Genomic DNA, 15,335 nt, shown 5'->3' on the forward strand with positions numbered 1-15,335 from the left:
AATGTAGCTCCTTATAAACCATTGACTAATTATTAGTCAACTATTTTGCACCCCCTAATCTGCACTATATACAGTGAGTATACCAAACATTAGGAACCCTCAGAACAGCCTGGTGGGCCATTCTTGATACACACGAGAAACTGTTGAGTGTGAAAAACCAAGCAGCATTGAAGTTCTTGACACAAAACGGAGCAACTGGCACCTACTACCATACCCCGTTCAAATGCACTTAAATATTTTTGTCTTGCTCTTGCCCATTCACACTCTGAATGGCACACATACACAATCCATGTCTCAATTGTCTCAAGGCTTAAACATCCTTGTGTAACCTGTCTCTTCCCCCTCATCTTTGAAGTGGATTTAACGAGTGACATCAATAAGGGATCATAGCTTTCACCTGGTCAGTCTATGTCATGGAAAGAGCAGGTGTTCTTAATGTTTTGTTTACTCAGTGTATACTATATAAATGACTTGTTACTCCTCAAAAGCTGGCCACATTAGTAGGAAGTACCTGACACTTGCTTGAACAATTTCAGTTACATATTTCATAAGCTTCATAACTGCAGCCATTAACAAAGGCCTGATAAATCACAAGTGATCCTCAACTTCAGCAACTTGCACTTGAAGCAAAAGCATATGTGCAGTGCTATATGGCCGTTTAACACTAGAATAGCCGGGCCTCGATTAATACAAATAGCTGCCAATGACGCTTGGGGCGTCTACATTTTAACAAAGAAATCCATTTAATATACACCATCACAAATAAATACATTTTTCATTTAGGCTAGTCTAAAGAAACATTATGATATTAAGAAAATGTATTTCAAAAGAACAGAATAGCATATTTTTTGTTGAATTATGTTACTGTGCTTAGTTATCCAAAACTCGACTTGAAGTTCAGTCCTATGCCACCGCGGTGACGAACAAGGGATATGGCTTGAAAATGTACCCCAATCCAGGGATGGAAGGTGTCACTGTACTCCTAATTTACCATTATCTAAGACGCAATATCGAGAGGATTGAAATACTGCTCGTTTTTAATTAAACTGCCATTTTTGTCAGCATGCTAGGCTAGCGTGGAGCATCAGGTACTGTCTACTAATGTGGCTAGCTTTTGGGAGGTGGTAAGTAATTTATAAACGCTTATAAAGTATATATAGTCACACTTTAGATTAGGGGCTGCAAAATAGTTTATTCATAATTAGTAAATGGTTTATAAGTGGGTTATGAGGATGTACATTAATCATCAACTGAGGTACAAGAAAATGCAAATCCACTAGATGGCACTTCTCGTGGCCGCTGATTTTAATGCAGGGAAACTGAAATCAGTTTTACAAAATGTTTACCAGCATGTCACCTGTGCAACAAGAGGGAACAAAACTCTAGATCACATTTACTCCACTCATAGAAACGCATACAAGGCTCTCCCTCGCCCTCCCTTTGGCAAATCTGACCATAACTCTATCCTCCTGATTCCTACTTACAAGCAAAAACTCAAACAGGAAGTACCAGTGACGAGCTCAATACGGAAGTGGTCCGATGAAGCGGATGCTAAGCTACAGCACTGTTTCACTAGCACAGACTGGAATATGTTCCGTGATTCATCCGATAACATTGAGGAGTTTACCACATCAGTCACCGGCTTCATTAATAAGTGCATCGACGATGTCGTCCCCACAGTGACCGTACGTACATATCCCAACGAGAAGCCATGGATTACAGGCAACATCCACACTGAGCAAAAGGCTAGAGCTGCCGCTTTCAAGGAGCGGGACACAAATCCAGATGCTTATAAGAAATCCCGCTATGACCTCGTCGGATGTGGCAAGGCTGGCAAACTATCATGGATTACAAAGGGAAACCCAGTCGCGAGCTGCCCAGGGATGCGAGCCTATCAGATGAGCTACACAGACCAAAAATATGAATGCAACATGCAACAATTTCAAAGATTATACTGAGTTACAGTTAATATAAGGAAATCATTCAATTGAAATAAATGTGTTAGGCCCTAATAAATGGATTTTACATGACTGGGAATACAGACATGTGTCTGTTGGTCACAAATACCTTAAAAATAAGGTAGGGGCATGGATCAGAAAACCAGTCATTATCTGATGTGACCACCATTTGCCTCATGCAGCGCGACACATCTCCTTCGCATAGAGTTGATCAGGCTGTTGACTATGCCCTGTGGAATGTTGTCCCGGTCCTCTTCAATGGCTGTGCGAAGTTGCTGGAAATTGGCGGGAACTGGAACACGCTGTCGTACATGTCGATCCAGAGCATCCCAAATATGCTCAATGGGTGACATGTCTGGTGAATATGCAGGCCATGGAAAAACGGGACATTTTCAGCTTCCAGGAATTGTGTACAGATTGTTGCGACATGGGGCCGTGCATTATCATGCTGAAACATGAGGTGATGGTGGCGAATGAATTGCACAACAATCGACCTAAGGATCTTGTCACGTTATCTCTGTGTATTGAAATGGCCATTAATCAAATGCAATTGTGTTCGTTATCCGTAGCTTATGCCATCACATACCATAACCCCACCGCCACCGCCACCATGGGGCACTCTGTTCATAAAGTTGACATCAGCAAACCACTCGCCCACATGACGCCATACACGCTGTCTGCCATCTGCCCGGTACAGTTGAAACCGGGATTCATCCATGAAGAGCACACTTCTTCAGTGTGCCAGCGGCCATCGAAGGTGAGCATTTGCCCACTGAAGTCAGTTATGATCCTGCAGGTGAAGAAGCCGGATATGGAGGTCCTGGGCTGTTGTGGTTACACGTCATCTGCAGGTGAGAGGCCGGTTGGACGTACTGCCAAATTCTCTAAAACAACGTTCGCCCATTGAACATTGGACGTTGAACATTCAATTCTCTGGCAACAGCTCTGGTGGACATTCCTGCAATCAGCATGCCAATTCCATGCTCCCTCAAAACTTGAGACATCTGTGGCATTGTCTTGTAGGACAAAACGGCACATTTTAGAGTGGCCTTTTATTGTCCCCAGCACAAGCTGCACCTGTGTAATCATCATGCTGTTTAATCAGCTTCTTGATATGCCACACCTGTCAGGTGGATGGATTATCTTGGCAAAGGAGAAATGCTCACTAACAGGGATGTAAACAAATTTGTCCACAATGTTTGAGAGAAATAAGCTTTTTGTGCGTAAGGAACATTTCTGGGTTCTTTTATTGTTGCGTTTATATTTTTGTTCAGTATAAATGCCAGGAATTACCAGGACGCGTACTCGGAGCATGCGCTGACCAGCTGGCGAGTGTCTTAACTTTTTCACATTTTCAACCTCTCCCTGACCCAGTCTATAATACCTACAGTACATGTTTCAAGCAGACCACCATAGTCCCTGTGCCCAAGAACGGCAAGGTAACCTGTCTAAATGACTATCGCCCATGGCACTCACATCTGTAGCCATGAAATTCTTTGAAAGGCTGGTCATGGCTCACATCAACACCATCATCCAAGACACTCTGGACCCAATCCAATTTGCATACCGCCCCAACAGGTCCACAGATGACACAATCTCTATTGTACTCCACATTGCCATCTCCCACCTGGAGAAGAGGAACACCTATGTGACAATGCTGTTCATTGACTACAGCTCAGTGTTCAACACCATAGTGGCCTCCAAGCTCATCACTAAGCTCAGGACCCTGGGACTGAACACCTCCCTCTTTAACTGGATCCTGGACTTCCTGACGACCTGTCCCAAGGTGGTAAGGGTTTGCAACAACACATCCGCCACGCTGACCCTCAACACAGGGGCCCCTCAGGGGTGCGTTGAGGGTCAGCGTGGCGGATGTGTTGTTGCAAACCCTTACCACCTTGGGACAGGTCATCAGGAAGTATATTTTATTTGACTCATTAACAATTAATAAATATTCCATTGATGACATACAGTGGGGAAAAAAAGTATTTAGTCAGCCACCAATTGTGCAAGTTCTCCCACTTAAAAAGATGAGAGAGGCCTGTAATTTATATCATAGGTACACGTCAACAATGACAGACAAAATGAGAAAAAAAAATCCAGAAAATCACATTGTAGGATTTTTTATGAATTTATTTGCAAATGATGGTGGAAATAAGTATTTGGTCAATAACAAAAGTTTCTCAATACTTTGTTATATACCCTTTGTTGGCAATGACACAGGTCAAACGTTTTCTGTAAGTCTTCACAAGGTTTTCACACACTGTTGCTGGTATTTTGGCCCATTCCTCCATGTAGATCTCCTCTAGAGCAGTGATGTTTTGGGGCTGTCGCTGGGCAACACGGACTTTCAACTCCCTCCAAAGATTTTCTATGGGGTTGAGATCTGGAGACTGGCAAGGCCACTCTAGGACCTTGAAATGCTTCTTACGAAGCCACTCCTTCGTTGCCCGGGCGGTGTGTTTGGGATCATTGTCATGCTGAAAGACCCAGCCACGTTTCATCTTCAATGCCCTTGCTGATGGAAGGAGGTTTTCACTCAAAATCTCACGATACATGGCCCCATTCATTCTTTCCTTTACACGGATCAGTCGTCCTGGTCCCTTTGCAGAAAAACAGCCCCAAAGCATGATGTTTCCACCCCCATGCTTCACAGTAGGTATGGTGTTCTTTGGATGCAACTCAACATTCTTTGTCCTCCAAACACGACGAGTTGAGTTTTTACCAAAAAGTTCTATTTTGGTTTCATCTGACCATATGACATTCTCCCAATCCTCTTCTGGATCATCCAAATGCACTCTATCAAACTTCAGACGGGCCTGGACATGTACTGGCTTAAGCAGGGGGACACGTCTGGCACTGCAGGATTTGAGTCCCTGGCGGCGTAGTGTGTTACTGATGGTAGGCTTTGTTACTTTGGTCCCAGCTCTCTGCAGGTCATTCACTACGTGCCCCCGTGTGGTTCTGGGATTTTTGCTCACCATTCTTGTGATAATTTTGACCCCACGGGGTGAGATCTTGCGTGAAGCCCCAGATCGAGGGAGATTATCAGTGGTCTTGTATGTCTTCCATTTCCTAATAATTGCTCCCACAGTTGATTTCTTCAAACCAAGCTGCTTACCTATTGCAGATTCAGTCTTCCCAGCCTGGTGCAGGTCTACAATTTTGTTTCTGGTGTCCTTTGACAGCTCTTTGGTCTTGGCCATAGTGGAGTTTGGAGTGAGACTGTTTGAGGTTGTGGACAGGTGTCTTTTATACTGATAACAAGTTCAAACAGGTGCCATTAATACAGGTAAAGAGTGGAGGACAGAGGAGCCTCTTAAAGAAGAAGTTACAGGTCTGTGAGAGCCAGAAATGTTGCTTGTTTGTAGGTGACCAAATACTTATTTTCCACCATAATTTGCAAATAAATTCATAAAAAATCCTACAATGTGATTTTCTGGAAAAAATATTCTCAATTTGTCTGTCATAGTTGACGTGTACCTATGATGAAAATTACAGGCCTCTCTCATCTTTTTAAGTGGGAGAACTTGCACAATTGGTGGCTGACTAAATACTTTTTTCCCCCACTGTATATAAATATATTCATAAATATGTAAAGAAATGGTGAGTCAAACTATGATTAACAATTAGGTGGAAATTGCCACCTGGAGACATGGTGTTGAAAGGGTTAATCAACCATTACCAAATACCTAAAAATAATCTTAGGAGTTGACAGTAATTTCTTTTTTATACCACAGCATTGTTGAATACTCTTTTTTGATTGGCTAGAAGGGCATTCTAGAATGGACATTAAAGCTAGATAACGGGACAGTAGGAAAATATCTCAGGACAGTTGGAAAATATATTGGGACACCTTGCAATCATGGCACAATATGTGCCTACACCTTCAGACCATACTTGCTACAAACTTATAGAAACCTAAACCAACAACTACACAAACTGCAATTGGACACACTGTAAACGCAGGTCCAACGAGATAAAAACGTAGCTAGCTAGCATTGATTTGTTTTTGCAGAGACATATTTTTTTGGAGCATCTAACATTGTCAGTGATGAGCATGAATTTATCCGGTCCCCTTCATGGCTAAAGCTGTCAAATCCTCCCACATGTTTTTAGTTTGACCAGCCGTTTTCAGCAATTGATATTTTTGAATTCGGTTGTCATTTTGGCAGCTTTGCTAGCAAAAAACGATTTAGCTAGCTTCTAGCCTAGTGTTTGATATGCAATGTGATCTCCTCATAATTAACAGTTGTGACTAGCTGGCTGGCTGGCTAGCAGCAAGCAATGAATAAGAATGTTGCCACTGAGCATGGCAACGGAACATAAAGAACCAACGACTGGGTCGCATCCGTAAATATCAAACTAATCAAACGAATGACTGGGTCGCGTCTCTAGCAACCAGAAGATGAGAAAGTATGAATTATAAAAAAATTATAACATTTTAATATCAACTGGGAAAAAATATTTATACCGGCAAATGTGTGCTTTCATATTGTTTTCTTTGGCAACTGTGGTATAAGTGAGATAAACGCCTCCGTTCTGTACATGGAAAAATTTACTCCGCAAATGGACTCGGCTCCACCTCATCCAGCTGCGTCGTCCATTATTTCCAAGGTAATCTACAGAACGTCTGCGTTTATCCCTTACATAGCTGGTTAAGTACATTAGTAGTACATTATAAATCCTTTACAAATTGTGAACATATGATCAAATACCTTATTCATTTTTATTAATTTACAAATGTAGGAATAATGATAAATAAATGTTAAGTAAACTCTTTACAAACTGTTTGTAAATGATTTATTAAGGGACATTAATATAAAGTGTTACCAAAGCTTTATCAATAATCTTATTGTTAGCATTGAGATTACCCTAACATGTTAATAACATCTACTATTTTATATTTATGTTCCCTTATTTTCTTTAGGAGGTTGGAAGTATTATTGGCAAGGTATGCAAGAGTTTGTGTTTATCACGTACTTGTACATAACACAATAATTCGAACAATAGTTACCTGATGCACTGAATCAGAGAAAATATAATTACTTGAGATTACTGTAAACATTTAATGTTTTTCTTCCAGAAAGGGGAAACAGTGAAGAAAATGCGTGAGGAGGTGCGTTGTCAATCCCTCTTTTCTTCGATTATACACTTTCATCATGAGAATTAGAATCAATCCCATGGCTGCTCATAATGACGTCTGTTATTATTCACAGAGCGGAGCACGAATCAACATCTCCGAGGGCAACTGCCCCGAGAGGATCGTCACCATCACTGGCCCAACAGACGCCATCTTTAAGGCCTTTGCCATGATTGCCTATAAGTTTGAGGAGGTATCATCATTTCTCTTGTCCTAAATAACCTCATGTATATGCAGAGGCAGGAGTGCTACCACTGCTTGGGTGAGAACAAATGGAGAATAGCTTTAGATGGTGCTCTCCTTGGGAGGGTTGCTGATTTTTGTCTTCATATTCAGATGAGTTCAAGGCACTCTTCAAATTTGTGAAAATATAAAATGTCTTAATTAGGTTCGCATACTAACAGGGATTAATAAAAACATGGCACAATTTGATTTTACTACTGTAGGTCATGCTCTGATGAAGGCGTATTAGCCGGTACAGTGAGGGAAAAAAGTATTTGATCCCCTGCTGATTTTGTACATTTGCCCACTGACAAAGAAATGATCAGTCTATAATTTTAATGGTAGGTTTATTTGAACAGTGAGAGACAGAATAACAACGAAAAAATCCAGAAAAACGCATGTCAAAAATGTTATAAATTGATTTGCATTTTAATGAGGGAAATAAGTATTTGACCCCCTCTCAATCAGAAAGATTTCTGGCTCCCAGGTGTCTTTTATACTGGTAACGAGCTGAGATTAGGAGCACACTCTTAAAGGAAGTGCTCCTAATCTCAGCTTGTTACCTGTATAAAAGACACCTGTCCACAGAAGCAATCAATCAATCAGATTCTCTCCACCATGGCCAAGACCAAAGAGCTCTCCAAGGATGTCAGGGACAAGATTGTAGACCTACACAAGGCTGGAATGGGCTACAAGACCATCGCCAAGCAGCTTGGTGAGAAGGTGACAACAGTTGGTGCGATTATTCGCAAATGGAAGAAACACAAAATAACTGTCAATCTCCCTTGGCCTGGGGCTCCATGCAAGATCTCACCTCGTGGAGTTGCAATGATCATGAGAACGGTGAGGAATCAGCCCAGAACTACACGGGAGGATCTTGTCAATGATCTCATGGCAGCTGGGACCATAGTAACCAAGAAAACAATTGGTAACACATTACGCAGTGAAGAACTGAAATCCTGCAGCGCCTGCTAGGTCCCCCTGCTCAAGAAAGCACATATACAGGGCCGTCTGAAGTTTGCCAATGAACATCTGAATGTTTCAGAGGAGAACTGGGTAAAAGTGTTGTGGTCAGATGAGACCAAAATCGAGCTCTTTGGCATCAACTCAACTCGCCATGTTTGGAGGAGGAGGAATGCTGCCTATGACCCCAAGAACACCATCCCCACCGTCAAACATGGAGGTGGAAACATTATGCTTTGGGGGTATTTTCTGCTAAGGGGACAGGACAACTTCACCGCATCAAAGGGACGGTGGACGGGCCATGTACCGTCAAATCTTGGGTGAGAACCTCCTTTGTTGCCCTCAGCCAGGGCATTGAAAATGGGTCGTGGATGGGTATTCCAGCATGACAATGACCCAAAACACACGGCCAAGGCAACAAAGGAGTGGCTCAAGAAGAAGCACATTAAGGTCCTGGAGTGGCCTAGCCAGTCTCCAGACCTTAATCCCATAGAAAATCTGTGGAGGGAGCTGAAGGTTTGAGTTGTCAAATGTCAGCCTCGAAACCTTAATGACTTGGAGAAGATCTGCAAAGAGGAGTGGGACAAAATCCCTCCTGAGATGTGTGCAAACCTGGTGGCCAACTACAAGAAATGTCTGACCTCTGTGATTGCCAACAAGGGTTTTGCCACCAAGTACTAAGTCATGTTTTGCAGAGGGGGTCAAATACTTATTTCCCTAATTAAAATGCTAATCAATTTATAACATTTTTGACATGCGTTTTTCTGGATTTTTTTGTTGTTATTCTGTCTCTCACTGTTCAAATACACCTACCATTAAAATTATAGACTGATCATGTCTTTGTCAGTGGGCAAACGTACAAAATCAGCAGGGGATCAAATACTTTTTCCCTCACTGTATGTGAAGCAAAAAAGTTTGCCAGGTTTTTATATTTTTTATCCCTGTGGGTATGCCAATTTAATAAAGGAATTTAACATTTAGGCAAATTAAGAGTTATTTTTTTATTTTTTCAATTATGAAGAATAACCTCCTTTACTTTCTTTTACTGTGGTCCAATAAAACCGATTTGCCAACAAAAAGGGAGAAACATAAATGGCCGTGGAGAGAAGGTGTAGTAAACATCGAAGTAAAATATGTCTTACACAGGCAACTGTTTCTTATGCTTGACCAGATTTTCTCCCATTCCAGGATATAATCAATTCCATGAGCAACAGTCCAGCCACCAGCAAGCCCCCTGTCACTCTGCGTCTGGTGGTGCCAGCCAGCCAGTGTGGATCTCTCATTGGGAAGGGAGGTTCCAAGATAAAGGAGATGAGAGAGGTACGGTACAGTACAGGTACAGTAGCGGGCTATACCATGAACATCAGACATGGAGCATGGAATCAAGATGATACCAAGATTGTTTGCATTCTGATTCTTTACCCTTCTACCAGAAGTGTACACTTGCTCACTTCTCAATTTATCATACTTCACTTCACTATCTTATGACTGTTGCCCATACTAAATAAACCCAACAAACTTGTCATACTAGGCAATGCCCCGCACCGTATTACTTGAGTTGTCAATGGCTCTGTGTCTTTGTGAGTGTTACCTTATGTTGTTATTTCCAATACCAATGTAATCTCTACATGTTGATTGTGTTTAATCAAGAGTTCAAGATGCGAGATAAATTCCTGAATAAGGCCAATTTACAGTAAGTGAATTGCACTGAACTGGAACTATGTCTCACTGTGCCATGTCTATCTTTCCCCAGTCCACAGGGGCACAGGTTCAGGTGGCAGGGGACATGCTGCCTAATTCCACAGAGCGTGCCGTGACAATTTCTGGGACCCCTGAAGCCATAATCCAGTGTGTCAAACAAATCTGTGTGGTCATGCTGGAGGTAAAGTATGTTGGAGGGAGAGGACATTTTCAGTTCAATAAAAAGGGAGTTTAGCCACCAAAACCCACATAGCCAGAACAAAGACACAGCGAGAGCCATGCTACTGTTGGCACTCTGAACGGTCCCTGTCCCTAGTTCCCTGCCAAGCTACTCCTGCTGTGATGGTTTAAAAAAATTCTAACATAATCGACTGAACATAATATAATAATTCTCCAGTAACAACTTTGTAGTTTCCAAAAGTTTCAGGGGTAAGACAAAACCAATTTTTGTGCTCGGACAGAGAGAACTGGATTAATCAATTAAATAATTTTAAATTAACAACACATTTAGAAATAAATCCTTGATTCAAATATCCTATCTCACAACATGGGAAGAGTGTTATTTTGCTTTACCTCAGAAATGTGGTCTAGACGCAACTTTTTTATCAAATCAGTCAACTAGTTATTATCTCCCCAATTTATCCCATCGATGTCAACATTGTCTAGTTCCTTGTTGGACTGAAATAGGTTCCGTTACTCATTATGGGTGCCGGTACTGTTTATATTTTGGTGCAGGAGCTCCACAATACTTTTGAGCTAATATTCTAAAAACAGGAGCTCAAGCAGTAGAAAATTTGAGGTGCCAGTACTCAGCTCTGGTGAGCTCCTGCCCAAGTCAAGCACTGCTGGTTGATTTTTTTAATTTAAATTTTTAATTTAACCTTTATTTAACCAGGTAAGCCAGTTGAGAACAAGTTCTCATTTACATCTGCGACCTGGCCAAGATAAAGCAAAGCAGTGCGATAAAAAACAACAACACAGAGTTACATATGGGGTAAACAAAACATAAAGTAAAAAATACAACAGAAAATATATATACAGTGTGTGCGAATGTAGTAAATTATGGAGGTAAGGCAATAAATAGGCCATAGTGCAAAATAGTTACAATTTCGTATTAACACTGGAATGATAGATGTGCAAAAGATGATGTGCAAATAGAGATACTGGGGTGCAAATTAGCAAAATAAATAACAATATGTGAATGAGGTAGTTGGATGGGCTAATTACAGATGGGCTGTGTACAGGTGCAGTGATCGGTAAGCTGCTCTGACAACTGACGCATAAAGTTAGTGAGGGAGATAAGAGTCTCCAGCTTCAGAGATTTTTGCAGTTCGTTCCAGTCATTGGCAGCAGAGAACTGGAAAGAATGGCGGCCAAAGGAGGTGTTGGCTATGAGGATGACCAGTGAGATATACCTGCTGGAGCGCAGACTATGGTTGGGTGTTGCTATGGTGACCAGTGAGCTAAGATAAGATGGGGATTTGCCTAGCAGTGATTTATAGATGACCTGGAGCCAGTGGGTTTGGCGACGAATATGTAGTGAGTGCCAGCCAACAAGAGCGTACAGGTCACAATGGTGGGTAGTATATGGGGCTTTGGTGACAAAACGGATGGCACTGTGATAGACTACATCCAATTTGCTGAGTACAGTGTTGGAGGCTATTTTGTAAATGACATCGCCGAAGTCAAGGATCGATAGGATAGTCAGTTTTATGAGGGCATGTTTGGCAGCATGAGTGAAGGAGGCTTTGTTGCGAAATAGGAAGCCGATTCTAGATCTAACTTTTGATTGGAGATGCTTAATGTGAGTCTGGAAGGAGAGTTTACAGTCTAACCAGACACCTAGGTATTTGTAGTTGTCCACATACTCTAGGTCAGACCCGCCGAGAGTAGTGATTCTAGTCGGGTGGGCGGGTGAAAGCAGCGTTCGGTTGAAGAGCATGCATTTAGTTTTACTAGTGTTTAAGAGCAGTTGGAGGCTACGGAAGGAGTGTTGTATGGCGTTGAAGCTCGTTTGGAGGTTTGTTAACACAGTGTCCAATGAAGGGCCAGATGTATACAAAATGGTCTCGTCCGCATAGAGGTGGATCCGAGCTTCACCAGCAGCAAGAGCAACATCATCAGAGTCGGCCCGAGAATTGAACCCTGTGGCACCCCCATAGAGACTGCCAGAGGTCCAGACAACAGGCCCTCCGATATGACACATTGAACTCTATCTGAGAAGTAGTTGGTGAACCAGGCAAGGCATTCATTTGAGAAACCGAGGCTATTTAGTCTTCCAATAAGAATGCGGTGGTTGACAGAGTCGAAAGCCTTGGCCAGGTCGATGAAGACGGCTGCGCAGTACTGTCATTTATCAATCGCGGTTATATTATCGTTTAGGACCTTGAGCGTGGCTGAGGTGCACCCATGACAAGCTCGGAAACCGGATTGCATAGCGGAGAAGGTACGGTGGGATTCGAAATGGTCGGTGATCTGTTTGTTAACTTGGCTTTCAAAAACTTTCGAAAGGCAGGGCAGGATGGATATAGGTCTGTAACAGTTTGGATCTAGAGTGTCACCCCCTTTGAAGAGGGGGATGACCGCGGCAGCTTTCCAATCTCCGGGGATCTCAGACGTTACGAAAGAGAGGTTGAACAGGCTAGTAATAGGGGTTGCGACAATTTCGGCGGCTAATTTTAGAAAGAAAGGGTCCAGATTGTCTAGCCCAGCTGATTTGTAGGGGTCCCGATTTTTCAGCTCTGTCAGAACATGCATGGGTAGGTTGCAGCGGAGGGTGCAGAGCTGTGGCCGGGGTAGTGGTAGCCAGGTGGAAAGCATGGCCAGCCGTAGCAAAATGCTTGATGAAATTCTCGATTATTGTAGATTTATCAGTGGTGACAGTGTTTCCTAACCTCAGTGCAGTGGGCAGTTGGGAGGAGGTGCTCTTATTCTCCATGGACTTTACAGTGTCCCAAAACCTTTTGGAGTTAGTGCTACAGGATGCACATTTCTGTTTGAAAAAGCTAGCCTTTGCTTTCCTAACTGATTGTGTATATTGGTTCCTGACTTCCCTGAAAAGTTGCATATCGCGGGGGCTGTTCGATGCTAATGCAGTACGCCACAGGATGTTTTTGTGCTGGTCAAGGGCAGTCAAGTCTGAGGAGAACCAGGTGCTATATCTGTTCTTAGTTCTGAATTTTTTGAATGGGGCATGCTTATTTAAGATTGAGAGGAAAGCACTTTTAAAGAACAACCAGGCATCCTCTACTGACGGAATGAGGTCAATATCCATCCAGGATACCCGGGCCAGGTCAATTAGAAAGGCCTGCTCGCTAAACTGTTTTAGGGAGCGTTTGACAGTGATGAGGGGTGGTCGTTTAACCGCGGACCCATTACGGACGCAGGCAATAAGGCAGTGATCGCTGAGATCCTGGTTGAAGACAGCGGAGGTGTATTTAGAGGGTAAATCTGTCAGGATGATATCTATGAGGGTGCCCATGTTTACAGATTTTGGGTTGTACCTGTTAGATTCGTTGATAATTTGTGTGAGATTGAGGCCATTTAGTTTAGATTGTAAGTTGGCCGGAGTGTTAAGCATATCCCAGTTTAGGTCACCAAGCAGTACGGACTCTGAGGATAGATGGGGGGCAATCAGTTCACATATGGTTTCCAGGGCACAGCTGGGGGCTGAGGGGGGTCTGTAGCAAGCGACAACAGTGAGAGACTTATTTCTGGAAAGGTGGATTTTTAGAAGTAGAAGCTCAAACTGTTTGGGCACAGACCTGGATAGTATGATAGAGCTCTGCAGGCTATCTCTACAGTAGATTGCAACCCCACCCCCTTTGGCATCGATCTATCGAGACGGAAAATGTTGTAGTTGGGGATGGACATTTCTGAATTTTTGGTGGCCTTCCTAAGCCAGGATTCAGACACTGCTAGAACATCAGGGCTGGCGGAGTGTGCTAACGCAGTGAATAACTCAAACTTAGGGAGGAGGCTTCGGATGTTAACGTGCAAGAAACCAAGGCTTTTACGCTTACAGAAGTCAACAAATGATAACGCCTGGGGAGTAGGAGTGATACTGGGGGCTACAGGGCCTGGGTTAACCTCTACATCACCAGAGGGACAGAGGAGGAGTAGAATAAGGATACGGCTAAAGGCATTAAGAACTGGTATTCTAGTGCGTTGGGTACAGAGAAAAAAACGGGCAGATTTCCGGGCGTTGTAGAATAGATTCAGGGCATTATGTACAGACAAGAATATGGAAGGATATGAGTACAGTGGAGGTAAACCTAAGCGTTGGGTAACGATGAAAGAGATAGCATCACTGGAGGCACAGATTGAGTCGGTCTCCGCGTGTATGTGTGGTGGGACAAAGGAGCTGTCTAAGGCAGGTTGAGCTGGGCTGGGGGCTCTACAGTGAAATAGTACAATAAGAAATAACCGAAACAGCATTAAGCAAGGCATATTGACATGGGAGAGAGGCACAAAGCAGTCACAGGTGTTATTCCAGAGAGCTAAGACAACAGCTGGTAATGGCGACAAAGTTTGGGCTGAGGCTAAACATAAACAGGATGCAGTACTGTATAAAGGAACAGTCCAGCAGGCATCAGCTGTATAGCTGAGTTATCATAAGGTCCGGTGAACAGCAATAGGAGAGTTCGGAGGTAGATTCGGGGGCTGCTATAGCACTGGGGAGCAAGAGGCCCGGCTTGCGTGTGGTAGCGGGCCGGAGCTAGCAGATGGATCTTCGTGGTCGACGTCGTAACGGGAAGCCTGTTGAAACCACATCAGACGATTTCGTCGGCAAACCAGTCATGTTGGATCGGCGGGGCTCGAGGCTAGCTCAAGGCTAACTGGTGCTTGCTAAGGGGCAATGGTAATTAGCCAACGACAACAGCCATTTGGTTGCAGCTAGCTGGTTGCAATGATCCGGCGCTAGGGTCCAGTGATTCCGGCAGAAAATCCGATATGCTCTGGGTCGATAGCACGCTGTGCAGACTGGCCGACAAATTGTCCAGGCTAGAGCTAGAGCTGGCTGATGGGTAGTGCAGGCCACGGACAATGGTGAAGACGCTAACGGTGGCTCATAGCAAGTAGCCATTCGGTTGCAGCTAGACTAGTTTCAGTTTAAGGTTCTTGAAAAAAGTTATAAAGAAATAATAGAATCCTTTTCCATGTTGGGTGAGGCGGGTTGCAGGAAAGTATATTTAGTTAAAGAATTAAAAGTAAAATTGAGAAGAAAAAAAAAACACAGAACACAGATAAAAAACACGACCGCACTGCTACGCTATCTTGGATTCCACAATAGTCTACTTACTAATGTACAGATTATTCTTGTCTGATAACCAGCTAAGCTGACGTGG

The 15,335-nt window shown here is 43.1% G+C and overlaps 1 protein-coding gene across 3 annotated transcripts in view; it reads left to right on the top strand.

Moving 5' to 3' along the window:
* LOC311128909 (poly(rC)-binding protein 3) overlaps positions 1–15,335 on the top strand; it is a gene marked incomplete at both ends in the record, with an annotated part of 65,265 nt that overhangs the window by 1,740 nt on the left and 48,190 nt on the right. For all 3 annotated transcript variants that reach the window (XM_084161140.1, XM_084161141.1, XM_084161142.1), the window contains 5 exons: positions 6,889–6,912; positions 7,045–7,077; positions 7,178–7,294; positions 9,475–9,606; positions 10,040–10,168. In XM_084161140.1, coding sequence (XP_084017266.1) covers positions 6,889–6,912; positions 7,045–7,077; positions 7,178–7,294; positions 9,475–9,606; positions 10,040–10,168 — 435 coding nt within the window. The remainder of the gene's footprint in view (positions 1–6,888; positions 6,913–7,044; positions 7,078–7,177; positions 7,295–9,474; positions 9,607–10,039; positions 10,169–15,335) is intronic.

The sequence above is a fragment of the Coregonus lavaretus genome (assembly GCF_964263955.1).
Source record: "Coregonus lavaretus genome assembly, chromosome: 5".
NCBI lineage: Eukaryota > Metazoa > Chordata > Actinopteri > Salmoniformes > Salmonidae > Coregonus > Coregonus lavaretus.